This window comes from Branchiostoma lanceolatum, chromosome 7, assembly GCF_035083965.1.
Source record: "Branchiostoma lanceolatum isolate klBraLanc5 chromosome 7, klBraLanc5.hap2, whole genome shotgun sequence".
NCBI lineage: Eukaryota > Metazoa > Chordata > Leptocardii > Amphioxiformes > Branchiostomatidae > Branchiostoma > Branchiostoma lanceolatum.
In genome coordinates this window covers 661,173-686,945 of record NC_089728.1, presented here as the reverse complement: position 1 = coordinate 686,945, position 25,773 = coordinate 661,173, and the positions used below count along the sequence as shown (strand labels likewise).

General features: G+C 43.6%; 1 protein-coding gene across 1 annotated transcript in view; it reads left to right on the top strand.

The window, feature by feature from the left end:
* The window catches only part of LOC136438294 (uncharacterized), a 130,734-nt gene that overhangs the window by 2,186 nt on the left and 102,775 nt on the right, over positions 1–25,773 (top strand). Inside the window, exons 3-33 of the mRNA XM_066433057.1 lie at positions 6,941–7,028; positions 7,612–7,843; positions 8,323–8,455; positions 9,084–9,217; positions 9,702–9,893; positions 10,279–10,389; positions 10,957–11,175; positions 11,615–11,761; positions 12,193–12,364; positions 12,838–13,013; positions 13,334–13,436; positions 14,109–14,237; positions 14,625–14,809; positions 15,442–15,675; positions 16,124–16,231; positions 16,663–16,860; positions 17,294–17,500; positions 17,693–17,807; positions 18,241–18,428; positions 19,015–19,059; positions 19,101–19,249; positions 19,555–19,651; positions 20,160–20,301; positions 20,620–20,759; positions 21,120–21,337; positions 21,649–21,841; positions 22,301–22,483; positions 23,176–23,373; positions 23,770–23,919; positions 24,455–24,654; positions 25,385–25,595. Coding sequence (XP_066289154.1) covers positions 6,941–7,028; positions 7,612–7,843; positions 8,323–8,455; positions 9,084–9,217; positions 9,702–9,893; positions 10,279–10,389; positions 10,957–11,175; positions 11,615–11,761; positions 12,193–12,364; positions 12,838–13,013; positions 13,334–13,436; positions 14,109–14,237; positions 14,625–14,809; positions 15,442–15,675; positions 16,124–16,231; positions 16,663–16,860; positions 17,294–17,500; positions 17,693–17,807; positions 18,241–18,428; positions 19,015–19,059; positions 19,101–19,249; positions 19,555–19,651; positions 20,160–20,301; positions 20,620–20,759; positions 21,120–21,337; positions 21,649–21,841; positions 22,301–22,483; positions 23,176–23,373; positions 23,770–23,919; positions 24,455–24,654; positions 25,385–25,595 — 4,997 coding nt within the window. The remainder of the gene's footprint in view (positions 1–6,940; positions 7,029–7,611; positions 7,844–8,322; positions 8,456–9,083; positions 9,218–9,701; positions 9,894–10,278; positions 10,390–10,956; positions 11,176–11,614; positions 11,762–12,192; positions 12,365–12,837; positions 13,014–13,333; positions 13,437–14,108; positions 14,238–14,624; positions 14,810–15,441; positions 15,676–16,123; positions 16,232–16,662; positions 16,861–17,293; positions 17,501–17,692; positions 17,808–18,240; positions 18,429–19,014; positions 19,060–19,100; positions 19,250–19,554; positions 19,652–20,159; positions 20,302–20,619; positions 20,760–21,119; positions 21,338–21,648; positions 21,842–22,300; positions 22,484–23,175; positions 23,374–23,769; positions 23,920–24,454; positions 24,655–25,384; positions 25,596–25,773) is intronic.

The window sequence follows — 25,773 nt, the reverse complement described above, 5'->3', positions numbered from 1 at the left end:
CAACAGTCCTAGTCCTCTTTCTTTCAGGTCTGCCCTCAGTAGACTCACTAGATCTGTACTTAGGAATTATAAGCAACGTCAGAAGAATGGGAAGTGATTTGCTAGGTGTTTTTTTTACTACTTGTGTCCAACAATTCTGATCTAAACTTAGTAGTCTTTGACTTCACGACATATTTTACCATTGAAAGTTTTGCCTCATGCCTATAGTATTGGTATTCAAACTTCAGAATTTTTTTCACAACTAAAGTGAACAACTTAGCAAACGTTTTAGTTGCAGAGTTTTGACGTGAGTTTTGAGAGGGGCGCCGTGTGTGCACAGGAAACAACAGTTGTAATAATCACCACTTCGTGACGCCATGTTGCGCCGCACCTCGTTATTTCCGCGAAGCCCCGTCAAGTGCGTGCGCCCTTACGCCCCCCAACAATGTAACGCAGGAAAGCGCATTCACGTGTGTCACGAAGTGGCGTATAGGGTTACCCTGTAACAGCTCCGGCAGCACAAACACTCGGGATGCGCGGAGTGTCGGGTGACAGGGAAGTCTTTGGTCATGTTTGTCTCAGTAATCTCTTCAGTCCACACATACCTGCACCGCTGGACTGGGTCTGGAGTTCAGAGGTCGGCCGTGTGTATCACTCGCAGTCAAACAAACCTCTAACAATGGTCACTGTGAAGTGTGGACATTTATCTTGACTAGTTCAGATTAATGGTACATTTAACCATGTTGTAAGCCATACATTTCAGCTTGTTAGCTGTGAGACTTTGAACTAGTTTTGTTGTCAGTGAGAGCAGGACTCAAAATATCCTGGAAAAGAAATTGAAGATTACCGAAAGAATTTAACCGCCCTTCAACTTTAAAGGTTATTAAAAAGCGAATGCAAGCAACCTTCAACTTTAAAGGTTATTAAAAAGCGAATCTCAGTTGAGGGCCCAAAATACTAGTACCCACATGCAAACAGAATCATTGTGAGATTATACATGTTTACCAAGAAAGGTCAGATGTTAGAGTGCTATTAAACTTTTAAAGAAAATTTAAAGGATCACCCTGAAAGCTTGTGACCATGTAAAACACACAAGTCTTGCTACCCAGCTATCCAGTTATCTGGGTAACTCTTTAAAATTTGTCATCTGATTTCATTGATTATAGGTGGGTGGGTGGGGCAGGCTAATCTAGATAATGGTTTGATTAGGTGCTAACGAGCCTGATTAACGATGACAATCATTGACTCATAAATTAGAGTCATTGTTACAGTTGTAAATAATGTGCATTTAAACTTTCATTTACTGAAGAATGCAGACATGTACTAGACTAGTTCTTCGTCTTTGGACTGTGTTGTTTGTAGATGAAGAAAATCAATTCTAGAAAATGATTGCGGGAAGTAAAAATCTATACAAAATTTTTCAGTCTTTGAAACAAAATCTCCCAGAGCAGAATGATCTCTGATTAAAGGTTTACATTGTAACTCTGAAACACAGTGACTGTTAATTACCTGTTAATTATGTGGGAGTATTGAGGTAGAAGCGGCATCATTTTTGTTTTTGTTTGTACCTAATGTGGTGGCAGAACTAGTCCCCGGGGACTTGTTATTCTGTGAAGTAGTCTGGATGTTATTCTGTGAATAATATTTGCTAATGCAAATTTATACAATTTACATATTTGTTAATTCTATATTTTCATATATTGGAGTATGTCAATTTGTTTGAATTTTGTAAATTAAATGTCCAACTGTTTTGTTGACAATATCAATTAAATCTAGTGCCCTACATATAAATTGCATAGCAAATTTTATATTCTTCAGTCTGGTTATACATTGTACACTCTATATAAAGCGATACCTTATGTGCTGAAGGTAGAGTTTTTTCTGTTTGTATCATTTTTGCCCAAAGTACATAATTATGACAATTTGTGACACTTAGACTGATGATATTTTGCACCAGTGTCATATACGTTTTATGATAACGCCCTGGATTTCGTGATATCGCAGAGATCGCCTGAAATCTATGAATATTTGATATACTTTCCCACCGTTAACCCAGATTATGATAAAGGAAGGTGCTCGACAGGCGTGAATAATTTATGTGTCTGTCGGGCGACCACAATGGGGCGATCAGGAGAGATTTGTGTGTTCTGTGCTGAGGGGACGTCGTGATGATTAGTTTGGTCAGACCAGAGGTCGCAATAACAGTCTTCTGAAGGTCAAAGTATTAATGTTGTACATGATGTTGAATTATGATATGGTTATCTAACTGTTACTGTAACTTTGCAGTGGCAGGGAAGTTATGATCATAATTAGAGTTCCCTTTTTGATAGGAGATTTTGTGATATAATTTCTGGTAGTTGCAATACATAACTACTTGTAATATAGGTGTTATTAGGTGACAGTTGAACACATATGAACATGCTTGATAAGACTGCAAAAGTAATGCTGAATGAAAATTGAACATGGAAAGCAACAGTTACCTGGAGTGACCATAGTGACAGAGATAGTCTAGATTAAGTTAAGCCCCCTGCTTTTGACTTATACTCTTGCTTGATTCTTACTTTAGAATGGTTGAGAAAGTCAAAAGTCAATGTAAATTACAGAAACAGGTACAGATTAAATGCAAGATTCAGCTATAAGAATGTGGCACACCCTACATGTGGGTTACGACTATCGCCTGTTGTATGTTTGATAGGAGAGGAAATCATAAATCCAGGCTGATTACTGCCAGCTTAATGATGCTAGTCTGCCGAGAGAGTGACGCAAATTCTCAGGTTTTTTATTGACTCTCCCATAAAGTGAAATGTTTTGTAAATTATTGTTTTGTGGGGCTGTCGCTTAGCATGGCAATTAAAGAGGAGGTCTGTCAACAAATATAGGCCAGAGGTATTTATGGTGTGTGCACTGGTTATGCCTGAAAACGTGTCATGTTTTGCTGCACAACGGTGCTGAACTTCCCTTCCAACCTGCAAAAATATTATGCAGGCGGTTTTCGAGCCCTGTAAAACAGAAGAATACAGGGCAATCAGAGATGGCAAACCCAAAACACACATGCACAAAAAAAAAAACACACACATCCCCATAGAAAGGTGCACGCACACATGCATGCACACACACAGACAGGTACGTCAAAACAATACTTTGTCCCCATCCTTATAATGATGGATACTGCACTGATTCTTCCATTATCACAATTAACAATTGAGTCATGTTCTGCAGAGAGAAAGCAATGATTAGTTTGGCCTCTGACATGTCAGTCAGGAGATGCCATCTCCACTGGGGTCTGAGGAATGTGGATGGCCTTCCAATACTTGTCTTCATAGGGGGTTGCTATAAGTATCTTCCTGATAAATACAATTTGGTCGTCTGTTGACAGTTGACACGCAATTCATCTTTTATGAATGTTATATCAAGATTAGTAATGTGTGGATTTTGTCATGTGTCTGAGCTCAAAATACGAGGTGCATGATTATGCACTTTTGTGCACCCAAAATTGGAAATGTGCACCTTTAATTTTTGACTGTAGGTGCACCTGTGCACTGAGATATCTTAATAGGGGTTACATGATATTATGTAAAGTTAACGTACCATACACGTCTAGTATATAGCATGTTCTTGACATTTAAGAACTAAATTGTTGTAACTACTTGAACAATGTTTACTGTGTTTTGAAGTTAGATATAGAAGAGAGGTAGTAAGGTTTGTAAGTTTTGAATGCATTAAGCTTCTCTTATATTGTGGTGCACCCAATTTTTTATTTATTTCTGTACGCCCACATTTTTAGATTAGGTGCACCAATTTCGAGCCCTGCATGCATATGTGTATATGTAATTGTATATTTTTCAAGTCTTAAACTTCACCCATGTGCATGTGTACACATTACATAGAAGCCCCCATAAGTATGCCTGACTCCCCTAATGTCGCCGTAAGTACGTTCCATGTCAGTCCGTACAAGTTTGTTGCATTAAGGAATGGCGTCTAACAAAGGTGACCGCTCCTAACGGCGCACAACACGCCACCTTTAACCTTTCCCTGTGTACATGTTATATAGACTCACCCACCGTTACCTGTCGCCCTGTGTACACTGGTTGGGTCATGTCTTCCAACACACACCATTGTCACAAATCAAACAGGAAAATTAATAAGAAAGCAAAGTTTTTCTTCTTCCAAGTTGTTTAAAAAAAAAATATGTCAAGGTTTCTACTTAATACTAATAGTTAGAGTTAAGTTTTAGAGTTAGCATTTGAATTAGGATAGTCATTATGTTCATCATCATCATTATGTTAAACAAACAATTATATTGTTAAATTAGGATAGTCATGTGTTAGACTAGAATATTAATTATTACTTGCAATCAGTCAATTATATATTTTGCAGTAGTTTTATGGAGTATGGCTCACTGCATCTTTTCAGTTCATGTCCGCTTGTTACCAAATTAGAGACCATCAGAGACCGTAAAAAAGTAACACGTCTTTTTCTAAAAATAGGCCAGGAGCACTGCACAGTCTGCACCTATACTAGCATAACATGAAGTTAGCTTGGCCTTAATGCCCGTACTATGGGCTCTGACTGTAACATAACACTATACCCCTGCTACTACATAACTGTACAGGTGCCGTAAATAATGCTGTACAGAACTCTTCAGTGGAGCGTGTCACAGGTCACTGTACATTTGTCAAAAAACCTGGCCAAAAATTAGCCATTAAAATTTGTACAGAATCAATACATGTATCTACACCAGTCCTATGTTGTACCCTGACCATGGTACTACATGATTGCCCAGGTGCAAGTCTGTATCTCGGGTAATCGATGTACGGTCCTGCGGTGTTGCCATAGGGGTTCACAAGGCTGCGATGATTGCACCCCCTTTAGCAGGGCAGACACAATAGAGACAGCTTGTTGTGGCCTTGTTGCTATTGACGAATGTAAACAACTCTCTTTGTTCCACACTTGTTGGCATAAGACAGGCGCACCTTGTCACGGTTGGGTGGGAAGGGTCAACCGCCTGACAGACTGTGGGAATTGTGGGAGGTTATACTATAGATACAGGCAGATACAGAGGGGACGTAGACTACATGTAGTTTTCAAGCTATCAAAAGGCCACACCAATATCAATGCTGTTCATTGGTTCAGACATTTTAAGATAGATTCTTAATTTGCAAGAGAAAAATAAGATCTATGAAACATCTAGAGCTAGCAGAAAATCTTGTATTTAATGTTTCCTTGTCTGTGTTTCTATACAAATTGCAGGTTGTCAGAAATATCACATAAAATTTTTATTTAGAAAATTCCAAGAAGGAGACTTCAACAGATTTTAGTTTGAACATTTGTATCTGTGACCGATTGTAAAGGATTTGGTATTTGTTTGTAAATCATTTTTTCACTTTTTTTAAAGTTTCCTTCAAAATACAAATAATACTTCTTGTTTGTTGCTTGCAAAATTACTGGATGCCAGGCTGTATTGACTTGCAATGAAAGAACGTTGTTTATCTACTAGAAGCCGAAGGTCCCTTATTACAGTTACTCTATAATTGCAGGCGATTGAAAGGGGTTTATGTTGTAGCAAAACAGTCTTTGTCCTAATCGCTGTGATGTGTCTGCAGCAGACGTGGAAGTGTGTATAGTTCATCCACAGGTATCAAAATTTAAACCCTTGTGATCGTGCCAGATTAGTGGCTTTTCACCTGTAACCATGGTTACAGACTTATCCGATCAGGTGCTTTTTTAAGACAATACTCACTGTAGCAATACTAGCATGTAAAATTACCCCAAGGATTGGGTCTTCCTCCTCTTTATGAATGATATATCAGTGTGGTAACATTTGGTATAATTCTCAAATTGAGCTCAGTACATGTTGTATAATCACATACAATAGCTTCACTATTTTCTGGGTACATGTCTTCACTTTGTTGGAATGTTATGTTCCTTTCCCCTTTTTACTTGTCTTAAGTCTAAGGATTTTTAACAATTACTAGTATAAAGAAGGGTTCTTGATGAGTACTTGTCAAGGTACAAGTCACTTGATATGTTGTTTGTCTCTTAAGTAATGTATTTGAAACAAAACAAATAAAACAGACAAATGAAATTATGAATACAACAATTACTCTTAAGCATCAACCAAAACAAAAGGTCAACTTTCCTTATTCCTGTGAGTACCCTAATACCGCCATATTAAACAATTGTTTAGACTAAGAGATCTACACGGTAATACATGCATCAGTAATCCAGGTGTTCATGACATTCTTGAGAAGGTCTTGATGATGCTGTTTTTTAATCAATGTGGCAATCTTAGGCTACCCTGAGAGTTGATGTTACAGTTCCAAAGAGTAAAAGTCCACTCCATCTCCAACAGCCCGTACCCCTGCCCCTGAGTGGCTGTACGGTGTAGCTAGAGGACTGATAACTCATGCTGAATGGCTGCTATTTCTGCAGAGTACTCCGCTAAAGCCCAGTTAAGCACAAGTGTGCACTTAACAGTCACAATGTAGAGGGGACTCAGCTGTTGTATATTCAGCACATTCAAAGCTTTATTGTTACCTCGGAGTACATGAGAATATTAATGTTGGTTTTATGTTCGCTGGCATAGGTAATATGTTATTAGTGATTCTTATCAAGAAAATGAGAAAAAAATGTTTATTTTGCCTGCCTTGACATAATGATAAAAATGAATATGATTGCACCCTCTATAGCAATCTGAGAAAAATGTAAAAAAAAAAAAGATACTGTGCAGCCTCAAAATTTCAGTCAAAGTGTGTGTGTGTGTGATTTGTAAGCAGGAGCATGATGGGGAAAAGAAGACGTCAAACCGGATAGTGAGTGTGTGAGTGAGTGAGTGAGTGAGTGAGTGAGTGAGTGAGTGAGTGAGTGAGTGAGTGAGTGAGTGAGTGTGTGAGTGTGTGAGTGAGTGAGTGACCCATGTTAGGCATAACATACACGTCATCATATTGTTTCCTCCTTCCAGTTGCCCAGGAGGCAGTGCGGGGATGGTGGCCTGTCCAGGAGGAACGTTTAGATCAACAACTGGAGCTGAGGAGGAGAGTGACTGTCAGGTAAGGCTGCAGTTACTTTACATTACTAACAAGTGACTGTCAGGTAAGGCTGCAGTTACTGTACATTACTAACAAGTGACTGTCAGGTAAGACTGCAGTTACTGTACATTACTAACAAGTGACTGTCAGGTAAGGCTGCAGTTACTGTGCATTACTAACAAGTGACTGTCAGGTAAGACTGCAGTTACTGTACATTACTAACAAGTGACTGTCAGGTAAGGCTGCAGTTACTGTACATTACTAACAAGTGACTGTCAGGTAAGACTGCAGTTACTGTACATTACTAACAAGTGACTGTCAGGTAAGGCTGCAGTTACTGTACATTACTAACAAGTGACTGTCAGGTAAGACTGCAGTTACTGTACATTACTAACAAGTGACTGTCAGGTAAGACTGCTGTAACAGGGATTCACTTCCTGGTGCTTGTCAGTGAGTACTTCAGAGCTACTGTAACAGACTTGTGACTTTAGTTCCTGCTGACTTAATGTGCTTGTCATTTAGAGCTTCTGAAAGAAGTACAAGTTTTCCTTCTAACATTTTAGATTAAGACAGTAAAACTGTTCTGCTCCCATGTTGTTTCCAGGACTGCACAGCAGGAGAGTACAGCACAGGGGGCGCCGCGTCGTGTGACCCCTGTCCCGGCGGTTTTGCATGCCCGCTCGCTGGGACAGACTCGCCCCTCGCCTGCGGGGCGGGACAGTACGCGACCAACGGCAGCACGGCGTGCCAACCCTGCCCCCGGGGTTACAGGTGTCCGGTCGGGGAGGTGACAGAGCCGACAGAGTGTCAGGACGGATATTACACAGCTTCTACTGGTCAGTGCTCATGAGTCATTCCTTGGGTAGGGTTAGGGTTAGGGTTAGGGTTAGGGGTACAGGGTGAGGGCTAGGGCTACAGGTATCCTGTATAGGGGAAGTGGCGGAGCCGATAGAGTGTCAGGATGGATACTACACAGCTTCTACTGGTGAGTACTGGGCTTGGACTTGTTTGGGCCACATTTTAGGCCACACCAATGTGATTGGTTGGTTCTTGGATACATCCAATAATGCCGGGTTGTTGTCCTCTGTATCTTGGGCAAGGTATTGAAAGGCAGAGCCTAACCCTCTCCTCCAAAACTAAAGTCTTGTATCCATTTTTACACCTGGGTGGACTGAGGAAAGTAGTGTAAAATGCATTTCTCAAGGGCTGGCCAGGAATGCCAGGAATCGAACCCTGACCTCTTGATCTTGAGTCAGGTGTAAGCCACTCAGCCATTTGACGACCTGATGCACCTTTTCCTTAATTTTCCCTCCAGGTCAGACCAGCTGTGTGGAGTGTGAGGGAGGCAGGAGCTGTGCCAACAAGGATGCGTCCACGTCGTGTGCCGCCGGGACATACAGTGCCCAGGGGGAGGCCACATGCTCACCCTGTCCTGCTGGATACTACAGGTAAGCACGAGTATGGGTGGGTGGGTGTGAACATGAGTGTAAGTGTGTGCCGCTGGGACGTCCAGCGCCCAGGGGGAGGCCACGTGTTCACCCTGTCCTGCTGGACTATAGGTAAGCATATCTGGTGCTGGCTTTACATGCATGTAGATGTGCGTGTGAGTGTGAATGTTTGTTGGGGTGAATGTGAAAGTGCAGGGACGTACAACACTCAGGGGAGGTAACGTATTCACCCTGTCCTGCTGGATACTACAGGTAATTAAGCACGAGTGTGGGTGAGTGTGAACATGAGTGTAAGTGTGTGTCGCCGGGACGCCCAAGGGGAGGCTCCATGTTCACCCTGTCCTGCTGGATACTACAGGTAAGCATGTCCACATGCTGGCTTTACTTAAGGTCCTGTACATGTGTGTGAGAGGGTGAATATGGGTGTGATGGCCATGGATGAGTGTGAGTGTGTAAAAATGTGTAAATATGGCTGTGTGTGAGAGTGGGAGTGAGTGCAGTGTGTGTTCATGAGTCTGCACATGAGTGTGTGATACATGTTAGTGTGAATATGTGTGGGTAAACTTGTTGCTGCCTTTCTAGACCTTTTAGATCATATTAGATGTGTACATCAATATTTTCTCCCCAGTGGTGCGCAGGCCTCCAGTTGTACCCCGTGTGACGAGGGACACTCCTGTTCCGACCCCGCCCAGTCTCCCCAGTCCTGCCCTGGGGGCTACGTGTCTGCCCTGGGACAGGCCAACTGTACACGATGTGCCAATGGTAAGGACTCACACACACACACATACACACACACACACACGCACGCACACATGTACACACACACACAGACACACACACACAGACACACACACGCACACATGTACACACACACACAGACACACACACACATCTGCCCTGGGACAGGCCAACTCACAGTACAAGATGTGCCAATGGTAAGGACTCACAGTCACAAACACACAGACACTCACACACACACATTCCCTGGGACAGGCAATGGTGAGGATGTAACAGGGATATCATTTCACACTCACACACACACCAGAATTGATTTCAGGAAATGCTTTGAATATTAATTTCATTTCATTTCATTCTGCTTCATATCGGTGGCGACGAAAAACAAAATGTATCTCATTCTCTACTGCATTTGCTGTACAATCATCATACAATTATTAGACAGTATCTCCTACACATGCAATGCAAGCACATTGACTCTCCTGTAACATCCCCCTCTGTCCCTTTGCAGATGAGATTCCTGCGAGTCCCACCCCGAACTCGTGCCAACCCTGCCCTGCCGGCCACGCGTGCAGCGACCCTACGCTGGAGCCCGTGGCGTGCGCGGAGGGCGAGTACTCGCTCCTGGGCGCCGCCGTGTGTACGCGCTGTCCCGCTGGTTCCGAGTGTCCGTCCACTTCCACTATCAACGCCTGTACAGGAGGTGTGTTTGACAGTCTTACAGTAAAGCGGGGTCCTCAATAAACTGGGTCTGTGTTACCCTTGACTTTATGATGAGAATATCATGCAAAATGTACGACAAAAAAAGACTACAAAACACAAATAGGTAAAAGATTTGTTATTATCAATGAAATGTTGCAGTCCAGTGAGATACAAGTTTAACGTGGGAAGGGGTGGGTGAGTGTGAGTGAGTTAGTAAGTCAGTTAGTTAGTAAAGGATTTGTGCAACAGATATAATGATTATTTGGCCTATTTTCAGGCAAATACTTTGCAAAAGGCAATTCCTGTACAGCAGGCTGTGCTACACCCTCTACCAACCTGTGTTTATCTATTTGTGTTGTTTATTTATTTGTGTTTACTCCCCCCAGGCACGTACTCCGCGGAGGGCCAGACGTCCTGTACGCAGTGCCCCGCAGGTTTCTCCTGTAACGTTTCGTCTGCCTCGCCGTGTGGAGCCGGCTTCTACAGCGCTGCAGGAGGTGGGTACTGGTGTTACAGATGTTACAGACAAAAATCATTATAGTTAGGCTCAATATCAAAACATGGCTCTCAGTTATGTTATTGAATGTTGCGTATTCTAAGAAACTTCTTAAAGTCGTGCACACTCAGTCATTTTTACCTTTTACACAATCATGTAATATACAGTCACACACTCTCACCCAAGGAAAAGTGGTTTTGGTTGCCCCCAACATAATATGTAAAATTGGACAGGACTACTGTTTTAATGACTGGAAGTGGTTGACGACCTTCAGTTTCTCAACTGAGTTTCAACAGTGGTAAGTGTTTGGGTTTGCCATATGCCAAATGAGTTTTCAACAAATTTGTACAGAAGCATTAAAAACTCAATGTTTTGTTTCTCTGCCACCAGACGTGACCTGCACTGAGTGTCCCGCTGGTCCAATAAGATCAAAGTTTAACACAGATGAACTTTCCAGCTAAATGATGAAAGATAGTGGATGCTATTTGAAACGTCTGACAGTTTACAAAATCTATCCAGTTGTGACTTTTGCACTGTGTACCTCAAACTCTTGTTTGTCCGCCACCAGACGTGACCTGTACTGAGTGTCCTGCTGGATCATGTTGCCCATCGGGCGCCGCCGCGCACACGCCATGTGAGGACGGGTTCTACTCCGACAGCCCCGGCGCAGACTGCCCGTGTGCGGAGTGTCCCGCCGGCAGCAGATGCAGCGCAACCGGCGCCACACCGTGTACAACGGGATCCTACGCGCCGGTGGGGTCAGCCGTCTGCTACCCCTGTCCCGCTGGTAAGTTTTGTAAATTACTTCACCTCAAGCTTAAGGGAGTGATGAAGTATTGTTTTAAGCATGTCTGTCTGCATATCTGTGTGTTTTCTACCCTTACTGGTAGTACTGTAAATGCAGAAATGTTCACGGTGATTTAATGTCCGCAGTTTTTGCGGTGAACTTTCTACCACAGAAAAGCCTTTCCATTGTGTAGCTGTAGTGCTACCATTATTTCTAACACAAGCTCCAAACCACTGCGAACACTCAATTTTGTCTCTACTGCAAAATTAAATCCCCGCGAACATTTCTGCATTTACAGTAAGTCCCGCATTCCTCACATTGCAGCAGCGACACCTAGCTGCAGTACCAGTCACACAGGAACCTAAAATGCTTACCACACCAGCGGAACTGCTCATTTGTCTTAGTTGTTTACAACTCTTGTTGTTTGTTTGTTTTCCAGGCTCCTACTGCCCGTCCACCTCTGCCCTGCCGGTAGCCTGTACACCAGGAACCTACAACACAGAGGCTAACATGACCAGCTGCACCACCTGCCCAGCTGGCAGCAAGTGTCCGTCCACCAACCAGCTGCCACAGGCCTGCGTACCAGGTATCACCTTTCTCGGTTGTGTTACCCATTAAGGAAGCACATACTTTGGAAAAATATTTGGCAGAGAAATTTACAAAGTTGAATTTAGATCAATTCTGGACGCTGCCTGTGACCTATTATTAGGAAGTGTAACTTCTTGAATGATGACTTATTTTCAGTTCTTTGGCTATGGTTTCCACAAATCTGCAATACTTTAGACTGTCACAAGGGGCCACATTTTTGTGTCGTGTCAAATATGCCGTCAGACTTGAAGATTTTTTAAACCCTCGTGTCAGATCTTGTCAAAACTAATTTTTTGCTGAAAATGTTACTCAATCAATAAAAAAGACGCTGAAAATTGACTGTACTTGTAGAAGAGGTTATGAGGTTAAGGTAATTGTGAAAGACTAAATTTTAGGTCAATGGTTAAAGGTCAAGTTCTCCCCCTCCAGGTCAGTACAGCGAGGCGGGTTCGACCGTGTGTCGCGACTGTCGCCCCGGTTATGCCTGCCCCGACACGGACGATGCCACCACAATCGTGCAGTGCAGCCCGGGAACCTACGCGGACGGTTCGGACATGGAGTGTTACCCCTGCCCTGCAGGATTCTTCTGCCCCAGTACAACGTGAGTACACAGAGACTCAGCTCAGAGAGTTCAGCTCACGAAAGGGAAGTCTGGGTTATAGGGTTAGGGCTTCTGAAAGAGGGCCTTTTTCAAAATGATTGTTACATTTTGCACAGCTCAAACAATTGAAGGTGAAAATCAATAGAGTAACAGTTATCCTGACTTTTATCATATAATTTGATATTGGAGTGTGGAATAGGCCACTGTTGTTCACAACAGAGGGGACTATTTTGACTGTTTTCACCAAAATTAATTGTCTTTTGTGCCATAAACATTCCATGTTACCGTCACTGTGGTACTGTAGATCTTGAAATGTTTACAACCACTGAATTGTTTCAACCTTGAATTTCAAAAAACACCATAAAAAACTTTTCCTATTGCAACCCCCCACAGTATATGAATTTACAGCATTGTAACAATTACAATGTTTCATGACAATGTCAGCGATCTAACTAAATTGTCTTGCTCTACAGGGAAGCGACCCAGATTGGCTGCGCGCCCGGTTCCTACTCCGACGGTAACGCTACCGCCTGCACCCCCTGCGAGGCCGGTAAGATGTGCCCGCGCGCTGACGGACTGGACATCCGGGACTGCACGGCCGGCGAGTTCAGTCTGAGCCAGGCCACCGCCTGCACGGCGTGCCCAGCAGGTTTGCTTGTTTATTTTGGATGAAAATGAAAGGTTTATTAACTTCAATATCTACATATCAAATGGAGCATTGGATGTCTGAATTGCGCTGTGAAGTATAAAGTCAAACATCATTGAACAACTGCAGACTCTCACCTACCTGCACAGACTCAGACCTGCGGGAAGCGAATGAAGTCGCACTGAACTGGATAGAGATGAACGACAAGCTATGATGATGATGATAGTACAATAAAACATCATAGATATCTTTAGTTAGTACATGGAATCGGCAGTACATCCTATAAAGCCAGCAACGCTAACTACAAGACCACCTTCCCACAGGTTTCGCCTGCCCCACCACCGACTCTGATGTTCAGGTCCGCTGCAATGCAGGGACCTTCTCCCTCGGCAGCCAGACATCATGTACAGAGTGCCCAGCCGGATTGTAAGTCTTTCTACCAATGAAAACTGTTGCTGATTGAAGAAAACTTCAAGCTTTCTGTACAGAATGATTTATCATGTACCTAATACTGTGAAAGCTTTCGAAATTGAAAAAAAACATTTACTAGAAAGTAGAACTAAACTCTTGATAACTTGATTTCTAAATTACTCCATATTGGAAGTTTGCTCAGAAGCAAAAATCTTGTCTGCATGTACGGATTGTTATGGAAGGTGTGCTTAACTTGTTCAGCGTAGGTCCATATGCTGGTCAATTATGTTGTTTTATTTCATTCCCAGTCATGCCTGTACACTGACCGATTGTGCTTTTTCAGTGCCTGTCTGTACACGGACATTTGATAGAAAATGGAACTAAACTCTTGATAAATAAATTGATTTCTGAATTACTCTATATTGGGAGTTTGCTCAGAAGCAAAAGGCATGTCTGTAGGGTTTTTTATAGGTTCGGGTTATAATGCTTGAATTGTACAGTTAAGGTTCATATGGTGGTCAGTTATGTGGTTTGTTTCATTTTCCATTCATACACTGGCTTGTTATGTTTTACAGTCATGTCTATACACTGGCCAGTTATGCTTGTACACTGACCGGTTGCATTTTGTGGTTTGTTGTTTCAGTGCCTGTCCGTACACTGACCGGTTGTATTGTGTGTTTGTTTCAGTGCCTGTCCGTACACTGACCGGTCGACCCAGACCGCCTGTGCCCAGGGCTACTACAGCACAGGAAACCAGTCCTACTGCTTCCCGTGTCCGGCCGGCTTTGCTTGTCCAAACACAGACAGCGACAACATGTGAGTTCTGCACATTGTACTCTTAAGACAGGAAGTTGACATCTAGGAAGACAGTGATTTTTGAACTTTGAAGGGAACCATGTTCGAAACCCTTTCATCTAAACTTGTCACTTGAAGTTTCATTTGATTTTGTAAAGGCTCCTTTGGAAATCAGTTACTCTGTTAACTGAAGGGACTACCCTAATGATTGATAGATAAATAGATAAATATGTCAGAAAAGATTGCACTTCATAAATTATATGATTATCATAGCGACCTTTTTTATTCATGTTGATTTTTTAATAATCCAAATTTAAAAAATTCTGATGTATATGGCATCATACTCTCCTCTTGCAAAATGTAAACAAGTTACAGCTTTGTCAAAGTTTATTTTCATTTCTGCGCTAGGGTTGAGTGCACACCTGGCACATTCTCCTACGGGGCGCAGAGGGAGTGTACCGGCTGCACTGCGGGGTACTTCTGTTCCAGCACCACCCAGGGGGAGCGCAGGTGTCCCCTGGGGTACTATTCCGCTGCTGACGCTTTCAACTGCACACCCTGCGAACCGGGCTACGAGTGCTCCGACCCTACTGGTAAGACTCACACTACAGCTGCTGCAAAGCCTGAAAATCGGGCTATGAGTGCTCTGATCTTACATCTTCATGTAGGAACTGTTATCATCTTAAAAGTTTAGCCAAACTTATCCTTAGAACTTCTGCATTTCAAAAGTCAAGGTTATTGCATTTGATAAATGATGCCTTCAACTGCCTGACTGTGATTCAGGCTAATTGTGCCCAGATTTTGCACCTACTCTTTTGAAAAAGTATAAGACAGTGGACCTCAGCTTACAATGTCGCACCTCAATGACATGACTATAGCCATTTTACTAGCTGGAATTCAAACTCTGGGGCAGAAGCAGCCCGCTTTGCTAAGCACTGAATAACAGAGGTGACACTATTTCCAAAATCAGAAGGCCCATCTCCAAGTCCACTTGCAAAAAGAAGGATTCTGTTTTTGTTAAATCTATTTTTTTTTTTCTGTAACTAGGATGAGCAACACAATATTGGTGAATGTCATGTTTTCTCTGTGACAGTCTCTTTCCTTACGTAGCCACAGCACTTTGTCTCTGTACCTTCTTGTGCAGAAGCAGGTTTGCTGACTGTAAGACGACAGATAGGTATTAGTTGATGACATGTTTTTTCACTGTCCCCTCCCTTCCCCCCAGCCCCGGCACTGTGTCCTGCGGGTAAATACTCCCCCGGTGGAGAGATCCGCTGCTACCCCTGCCAGCCCGGCTACATCTGCGAGGAGGGCTCCAGCTCCGCCACGCCGGCCGATGGTCTGTGCGAACATGGCGGTTGGTGCAACGGCGTCACGTTCACGCCCTGTCCCGCGGGAACCTACAACCCCAACAACGGGTCGCGGACCCAGCGCGAAGCCTGTCAGACATGTCCTGCAGGTATGGCACATTTTCACATTGTTTATATGGACAGATGGTCAGTATAGAAATGCCTGGCTAATGTGTCAGTGGAAAAAATTATCTAAGGGGCAACGAAAAATGTGTGCACCAAGGTACAGACTTTTCCCGCGGACTCTGTTTTCGCTTCAATATTTTGTTGTAACATTAACCAAAATGAAATTGGTGTTGTCTTACAAGCATGTAGATCACCTACACTATACATTATTGAAAGAAGTTGAATACTCTGCTGTCAAGTTTGGTAAGTTTGATTCAAAGTCAGACTCTCAGCCCATAAGCAATACAGATTCGGAGCCCAACCTCCACAGCACTTAGACATTTTCTCATGAGACAAATGGTTGTCTATCTGCTCAGCTTACTTTAGCCAAAAAACTTATTATTAATATTTGATAATGTGAGCAAACTGTGACGTTTTTCGTTGCATTTTCAGGATTCTTCTGTGCAGGCACCGGAAACTTCGAGTACGAGAACAGCGACTGCCCCGCCGGACACTACTGCCCGGCCGGAACGCCCTCGGGCACCCAGTTCCCCTGTCCAGGTCAGTTCCTGCTGTCAATCATTCCCAATACTGTATTTTTATTGGATGCAGAAGTCGTATAGCTTTTTTTGTCAAAATCCTTAAATTTGAGGCTGCCAATATAATTTTTAATCACCGATACACATTTGGTCCCAATTTGGTACCTTGGCAGTCTGAATGTCGAAATAATATAAAATCTGAAATTCGAGGTACAAAATGTATTTTGAATTAACAATTTAGATTTCATCAAGGTCAATGCCTGTAATTCAATGCCGTTCCCATCCTTCTCCATTTAGAGGGTTACTACAATACTGAACCACAATACTGAAAAGTATTACTAAGTAATACTAATCTAATAGTATGATTATAGTGTAAAATGGCAATTTGCATTTCATCAAGGTCAAAAACTGTTATTCAATGACATTCCCTCCCTGCCCCCCTCCCCCTTCCAGAGGGTTACTACAACACTGAGCTGAACGCGACCCGGTTGGCTGACTGCATGCTGTGCCCCTCGGGGAAGTACTGCCCAGAAGGCTCCGACATCGACGGCATCGAATGTCCCGCCGGCTTCTACTGCACCGCAGGTCAGGGGTCACCGTTTGTGAACGCCTGCCCTCTCGGCACCTGGAGCGACCAGGTCGGGCTCAACGGTGAGTTCCAGGAACCACAATTATTCTGACGGGACAGATCCTGTATGAAACTTAACAATTTTAAAACATGTAACTCCTGGCATTATAATGATGTTAAAACCTGTACGTGTGATTTTGCAACAACAACAGCACATTCTTATATCCATATGATTCTATAAGTTCTATGTCTATAATTATCGCCATTAAACATTGTACATTTGATATCTATTAAGAATATGCACTGGAGTTAAGTTAATGTAAGTTGAATTTCGTTGAACTTCTTTTTATGCTTGGTGAGTATTCTGTTCAAGAATAGTTGTTCCTACTTTCAGTTTAACTGTACTCTAACTTATAGTTGACAGCTTCACGACACTAGAAATAGAAGATATTAGACATATGTACTTGATAAGGTGCTTTTTCCACAATTGAAATTTTGTTTATCTCTGCATTTCAGCATCTGACCAGTGCAACATCTGCTCGGCTGGTAACTACTGCCCATTCGGGACGGAGATGGAACCCCGCGTAGCGGAGATACCGTGTCCCGCTGGCACATACAACCCAGACGAGGGGGCAGGGCACGTGCTCAACTGCCGCCAGTGCGATGCGGGGCGGGCGTGTCCTCTCGTCGGGCTTACCAACTCCTCTCACCCTTGCGTACAAGGTCAGAGCACACATGTCTTACACCTTCGTTTGTATCTTAGATTTATATTACCTTCTAGCACAGACAATTACTAAAATCTAATTCTGCAGTGAATTGCTGTGAAGAGTTTAAATCAATTATTTAAAAAATTCAAACTATTTCACTGTAATCAGCATCCTTTCTGATTCCTCGTTTCTTTTCACCCTCTCCCAGGTTACTACTGTCCGAACGGTACCGTCACCCAGAACCAGTTCCCGTGTCCACCCGGCACTTATACCAATGACACCGACCTCACCGCGCCCGAGGAGTGCGATCTCTGCCCGGAAGGGTACGTAATATATTCTTACTATGCAATCTCTGCCCTGTAGGGTAGTGAGTGTGAGTGAGTGAGGGTAGTTCAGAACTGTGTATATTCTTACTGTCAACATGTCAGTCAAACCTGGCTGGCCATCTACCTAACACAGCCGACCACCCGCAGTTATAAGCCACATTCAAACAGTCCCATCCAATGTTAAAAGACCATCTTGTCTAGAGCAACCTTCCCCCCTAACCCCTTCAGTGGTTTTGGAGGCCCATTTTGGTTGTAAATGTAGCTTGGGTTTCTAGAAGCTTTTAAACTCATTAGCAATCACTGATGAAGGATTAGTTAGTGCTGTCTGAAATGTCTGACTAGTTACAGAATTATTCAGTAACTGTTGCTAGATTCATTATGCGTTTATGAAATGTTTTACGTGAATGTCACAATGCCGTATTTCCTGCAGGTTCTACTGCAGTTGGGGTACCGGCTTCACCACCAATGGCCCCAAGCCCTGCCACACCGGCCACTACTGCCCGCTCGGCACCCCCACCCCCGACCGCTACCCCTGCCCCCCGGGGACCTTCTCTCCCAACAACAACAACGACAACGCTGGGAACTGCACCGCCTGTACCCCGGGGCACTACTGTCTGGGTGAGTAGTGTCAGTTTCATCTGCAGTCCTTCTAAATGTCACCAGGAGGCATACATGATAGCAGTCCTTGCTTGAACTCTTGAAAAGTGGCCAAGGCCAAACAGTGCACTGCTATGTTTTTATGCAATTTTTCATGGTAAAATGAATGTTTAAAAAAATCTTCAGACAGCGAGGCCCTGTGTCCGTCGACCACCCCCCACCCCCCAAGTACTACTGTCCTGAATGGTTGAACAAATGTTCTACTACCTTTCCTCCCTAGGCGGAGAGGCCACAGAGACGGCCCTGTGTCCGCCCGGGTACTACTGTCCTGAATGGTTTAACAAATGTTCTGCTACCTTTAATTTTCCCCCAGGCGGTGAGGCCACAGAGACGGCCCTGTGTCTGCCCGGGCACTACTGTCCTGAATGGTTTAACAAATGTTCTGCTACCTTCCCCCAGGCGGTGAGGCCACAGAGACGGCCCTGTGTCCGCCAGGGTACTACTGTCCCGAATGGTGTAACAAATGTTCTGCTACCTCTCCGACCTGTGTCCGCCCGGGTACTACTGTCCCGAATGGTGTAACAAATGTTCTGCTAACTTCCCCCAGGCGGCGAGGCCACAGAGACAGCCCTGTGTCCGCCAGGGTACTACTGTCCCGAATGGTGTAACAAATGTTCTGCTAACTTCCCCCAGGCGGCGAGGCCACAGAGACAGCCCTGTGTCCGCCAGGGTACTACTGTCCGGAGGGCACTCAAGTCGCTGAGCAGTTTGGCTGCCCCAACGGCACGTACAACCCCGATTACGGCATCTGGGAAGAGGACCAGTGTCTCAACTGCACACAGGTACCGTAGGATTTCCTGGGTTTTTAAAGTGTATTATAAGGAAAGTTAGTAATAAAATTGTAAGCAAAAGAATAGAAATATCAATATGATTTTAAATGTCCTTGGTTGTAGGTGAGACTTCTAGCATTTTATTTCTTGGACTCAGCTCTTTTTCCAGTTTCAGACTGTGGCATTAGTTCATAGTAATTGATTGTTTTTTGGCATGCTGTTCCCTCCATGTGCTTTTAAATTTGTAGGAATTATGATTCTCTGCTCTGAAGGATTTTATTCTATGATAACATCCCTCCTTCTTGAATTGTTTGCAGGGGAACTTCTGTGAGTACGGTGTCGTTGCCCCAGAAGCCTGCCCAGAGAAAACCTACATGCCGTATGGAAATAACACAGGCACAGGGATGGTCGAGGGTGAGTTGGACACACAAAGAATGCTGCTACACTCTTTCATGGCATTTATTAAGTTCTAAACCTGAGGGAATTTATTGAGAATTATTATTTCATGCATTTACCATTTGATGATATAAATTTAAAACTGAGCATTATTTTCAAACATTGAAAAAGACATTTGAAAATGCTACCAAGCTTGTAGATAAGTCTAACAAGAATATAGATAAAGATGGTGTGACTAAAGAAAAAACTGTAACATAAATGGAAGTGATATTTGGAACTGTACATTCGAGGTTCAAAATGTAGTTCTTACTGCATTGAGCTCACTTAGAACCATTTATGAACCAAGATTATGATTATAACTATAGACCGGACATTGAACTGGTAGGTAAGAATGACAGTTACTGTGTTATCTTGTCAATAAATAAACAAAATGTTTCCATTGTCCCCCATGTTTCTCTATGAGGGGCCTGACCCAGTGAGGGGGTCAAGTCTGCCATCTCTGATCTCTGTCTCCATGTTTGTGTAGGTGACCCGGCCACCCGTAAGTCGAGCTGCCTGACCTGTCTGGCGGGGTACTACTGCGAGGTGGGGACTATCACTCCGGCCGAGTGTGGGCTGGGCAAGTACTCCAAACCTGGGCAGAGTGTGTGTAAGGACTGTGAACCTGGGTAAGTCTGTAGGTAACAAAGTACTGTAACACAAATGCACATGTAGGTACTGTTCGTTATGTAGAATATGACACAGAGTGTGAGTTGTGCAAGTACTGCAAACTTAATAAATGTAAGGAATGAAAGTTCGCTTAATTTGACTTAACAAATTGCGACCGAGAAAAAACTACTAAAAAACTTTTGAGAATGTTCTTCCGGTGTTTTGTTGCACAGGTTACATAACTACTGTGACCAGGCCAACACCACACATTGGGGGTGGTTTATTAGTGCAGAAATGTGATGATTTTATAATAATGTGCCTGATGTTTTGTTGCACAGGTACTACTGTGACGAGGCTAACACCACGCGCACAGCCATGCTCAACGATAAGAAGTGCCCCCCGGGACAGTTTTGTAACGGCTCTCTGTCCGACCTCAGCGAAGCCACCGACTGCACCCGCGGATACTACTGTCCTGAAGGTGAACTTGAAATTAGAATCATTCATTTTTTTGCCTTCAAAGTTAAAGAATCTCGAATTGTGACAAACAAGATTTTTCAAGTACACAAGTAAGCATCTCAGTTGATCTGTAAGACACAAAAATAGGACCTGTCTTTCCAAAATTGTCGACGGATCAACTCCAGTTTTTGTCGAGGAATGAGCAATCCACTGCCTTTGTGACGTCATGATATGCAGATAGAGCATGTGACTCGATGAGCAGTGCATCATGAGCTGCCAGAGGTTTATGGCGCCCCCCTCTCAGTATAATCCTCATCAGAATAATTTCCACAAACACAGGAATTTTGGAGCTAATAATATTTATATCTTTTGTCTTTCCCAGCGACTCCGTTTGAGGTGCCTTGTCCTGTCGGTACGTTCAACCCAGACTTTGGGGAAGGTTTCGTGACTGCCTGTCAGAACTGCACGGCTGGCTACTACTGCCTGGAGGGTTCATACGAAGTGTCTGGGCAGTGCGAAGGGGGATACTACTGCCCCACAGCGTTTCCAAACCCATACGGATCCATCCCAGCAACCATCGGCTCATACGGAGAGAGACAGGTAAAATTTCAACTCATTGTCAAATGTAGAAAATTCTCTTTTGGGGTGATGTTGTATGCTTGTGTGCAGGTATAGGATAGTCCACTTTTGCAAATTAAAGCTTTATTTAGGTTGACATAGAACAGTCCATTTTTAATGAGGAGGGAGAGGCAGTGAAATATTCTGTATGTGCTTGCATATATTGCATTTTTTTGTTGAACCATCTCTAACAGTCAGTGAGAGTGGTTCCATCAGACACTTTTCATATCAAGTACTACATGTAGCTTACTTCTTGCATTGCTTATGAAGAAAAATGCAATTGTTGTGTCCAGGTCCCCTGTCCTGCTGGGACCTATGTGACGACCACGGCTAGCGAGACGGTGGACGACTGTCTGGACTGCCCTGAGGCTCACTACTGCCCCCTGGGGACCAAGAACCCCATCGTGTGCGACCGTGGCTACTACTGCCCCGCCAACATCTCTGGACCCATCCCCTGCCCTGTGGGGAGATATGGAAACACCACGGGTAAGACACTTCCCTCTCTCTTAAACCCTACGGAAACTTTGCTGTGTGCGACCACAGCTACTACTGCCCCGCCATCATCTCTGCACACCACACTCCCCCCTCTCTCTACAGTTTCAGTCAAACTTCTGTATGATACCCCACAGGCCTGGTTCAGTTTTAGTAACTTCATTATGATACCACACAGATCTAGTATATTTTAGTTGAATTTTTGTATGATCCTTGCAGACTTGTTGCAGTTTTTAGATAAACCTTTGTACATGTATGATACCTAGAGGCCTGGTGCAGTCTCTCTGAAACCTCAGTATGATACCCTGCTAGTCTTGTGCAGTTTTTGTGCACTTCTGTAAGGTACCCTGCGGGTTTGGTACAGTTTTTATGAAACTCCTGTATGATACCCTAGAGGCCTGGTACAGTCTCAGTATGGTACCCATTCTGAAACTCCATTGTTATACCCTTTAGGTCTGGTTCAGCTGGAGGACTGCCCGCTGTGCGACAAGGGGAAGTACTGCGACGCCCCGGGTCTGCTGAGCCCCCGGGCGCCCTGCGACCCCGGGTACGTCTGCTACAGCGGAGCGAACACCTCCAGTCCGACCGACGGGGAAACGGGAGAGGTGTGCCCCGCAGGAGGGTACTGCCCACTCGGTAAATATCCTTGTTCTTTGTCTTGGAATTCTTAGAGTAGAGTTAGTTACGGTCATATTCTTAAGGTGTTGACAAATGAAGTAACTAACAGGAAGGGAACATGGTATAGAAATGAAATCAATTCATGCACCCAAAGCCAAGGGGGAAAAAGAAATAGTGGAGAAAGTGTTAAGAGCCTGAACTGACGATGTACAAATGTAACTCTAGATATGTGTCAAATTGTTCCTGGGATGGACTTTTGGTGCCAAATACTGCACGAAATCCAATATTAAAGCTTACCTTAAAGCATACGGAAAGATATTGTTTATTCATAAAGTATGAACATACCTTTATGTATGCTTTAAGGTATGCTTAAATATTCAATTTCGTGCAGTGAAATGGCTACGGTTAAGTAATTGTTCAATATTACACATATATACACTACCACACTTTTCTTCCAGGTTCGTTTGAGAGCTTTCCCTGTAATATATATAGTGTAACAATGAAATTTTTAGAGACTGAACTTTAGAATTGTGTCAGGATGTTCCTGGTATCTGGTGCAGGCATTGTTATCACAAATAGCCCATTTGTCAAAAATAGTTCATCTACTATCTTTGCCATAGTGAATGCATGTGGCAATGGCATAATATAAATTTTGTGTTGACTTAAGTTAGGATTAAAGATTACACTGACATGTCAAACATTTCTTCCAGGTTCGTTTGAGAGCTTTCCCTGTCCGTCTGGTACCTACAGTAACGCGTCAGGTGCAGTGGACGACAATGACTGCAGTCGTTGCGACCCAGGCTACTACTGCTCCAACGCCCGCGGCCCTGAACCCACGGGCTGCTGCGACGCGGGCTGCTACTGCACCGGAGCTGCTAATGTGTCCTGTCAATACATCACTCAACCTGGTGAGTCTGCAACATGCTAGACAGGCCCTAACTTGAACCTTAATCGTGACCCAGCCAATACATGTATATCACTCAGCCTAGTGTCTGAGTGTATAATATGCTAGACCGGCCCTAACCCTTACTCTTATACTGATCCCTAACCCTGAACCCTAACCCTGCCAAATCAACCTGGTAAGCGTACATGAGGCCAAAACAGTTAGCTTCTAGAGCCTAAAATTATTATTATGAGTCATTCATGCCTTGAGCCAATCATAATTATGGTATGAATACATTTGTTATGTTAATAAGATTGGATTTTATCATTGAAACTGTAGCAGCCATCAAATGGCTTCCACACTATGATTTTTAAAATTTGTATAATGAGTGGACACTAACCTGTACCCGTGTCTTCCACAGGCTTCTACACACCACCCTGTTCCTCCCAGCAGCGGATGTGCGAGCTCGGGACGTACCAACCGTACGAGAGAAGCGGGGGGTGTACAGAGTGCGAAGCTGGATTCTACTGTCCAGAGAAAGGCATGACCAACAGGACGGCCTGTCCATCGGGTGAGGGAAATATGTCTGATAATTACTCAGACAACTACTTTTCATTTTTATTGTAGATTTCAATGTACTATGTTTAGATTCTATTTAGAGTTTCTGCAACAAAATGTCTGATTCTTGATCTTACTTTCCAATTAAGACATACTATATTGAGAGAGTTTGAGACACCTCTTGAAATGAAATAGCAGAAATTTTAACAGTGATCAAATGAATCAGATGTGCCCAGTGCTTATGAAAAGAGTACAGTACATGTGGATTACTTGAGGGTTGCTTTCTGTAAATGTCAGGTTTTATCATAAGATAACCCTCATTTTGTTCTTGCATGTAGTCAACTTGAATTATGTTAAGAATCATTTTAAACATTTCCTGTATTCCAGGTTACTACTGTACAAACGGCAGTTATGTACCCGAACCCTGTCCCAAGGGCACCTACACCAACCAGACCCACAACACGACAAACAGCGACTTACTGTACACCTTAAACATTACCTTGAATATCATCTTAAAAATTGTCTTAAACATTCTTTAATGTTTCCAGGTTACTACTGTACAAACGGCAGTTATGTACCCGAGCCCTGTCCCAAGGGCACCTACACCAACCAGACCCACAACACGGATCCCGCAGACTGCCTGGACTGCCCGCCAGGGTTCTACTGCGCCGAGGCCCATCTCTCCGCCCCCTCCGGACAGTGCAACCCCGGACACATCTGCTTCAAGAACGCCCTCTGGCAGGACCCGGTATATTGCAGTTTTGTGATCTAATTGGCTACTTAAACATGTTATAAGTGAAAAGTCTCCGTTTCAAAAATGCCCTTGGCAGAATCCTGTTTGTAATGAATGGCAAGCTTTAATTTTAGCAGCTTTATGCCCGTATTTCATTTCATTAAGTAGTACTGCATACATGTACAAGATTTCCCACACTATGATACATAGACTTCTTTCTAGACTGTTATAAAGTGGAAACTTTTATCATCAAATACAGTTAGGGTCACTTTAATTCAATAGATAGCTTTAAACAATTGTAGCCACATATGCTGGGTCTAGATACAGCAAATCATTTAATGAAAAGTTGACAAATACAGACTGCATCAAACTGAAATTCATGTCCTGTTGTGTTCAGTTGTACGACAAGGACAAGACCTTAAATCCAGCCAGATTTGCTTGGTCTTTAGATATAGCAAGCCATTTAGTGTTGGAAAGCATGCAAGTAGCTGCAATGTGTCAGCACAGCACTGATATCAGTATGATGATGAAAGGCAGCTTAACAGGTTTATTGGTAAAACGACTCCATTAGTGAGTACACAAGTGTACTTCACTACTCTTCCTGGAGTCTCAAAACATACACATTACATTGGAACACATACACATAACATTACATGATATATACATATTGGGTTGGGTGGGTTGACTAACACAGCTACATGCTGCAGTCTATAGCAAACTGGCAACCCTGTCCTGTCGTGTTCAGGTGTACAATAACGACACGTCCGGAGGGAAGGAGGTGGTCCTGTGGGGAGACCTGTGCGCCGCGGGCCACTACTGTCCCCAGGGCGCCACGTTCATGCACCCGTGTCCCATCGGCACGTACACGGGGAACCTGGGCCAGCAGAGCGAGGACGACTGCATCCTGTGTGACGCGGGGAAGTACTGTAACGCTACCGGAGCCACGCAGCCTGCAGGTAGGGGCTGTCTAACACAAGATCTAAAAAATCATGCCTCTGCAGTTCCGAACAAACTGCTAGGGGGATCAAACCTACAACACTACCTCACATCAAAAGCTGTCAAATGATAATTTCCAAAGGGCATAACGTTGGGACCTGTAGTTGATTCTAATTCAGTACCTCCAGGTTCTGAGTC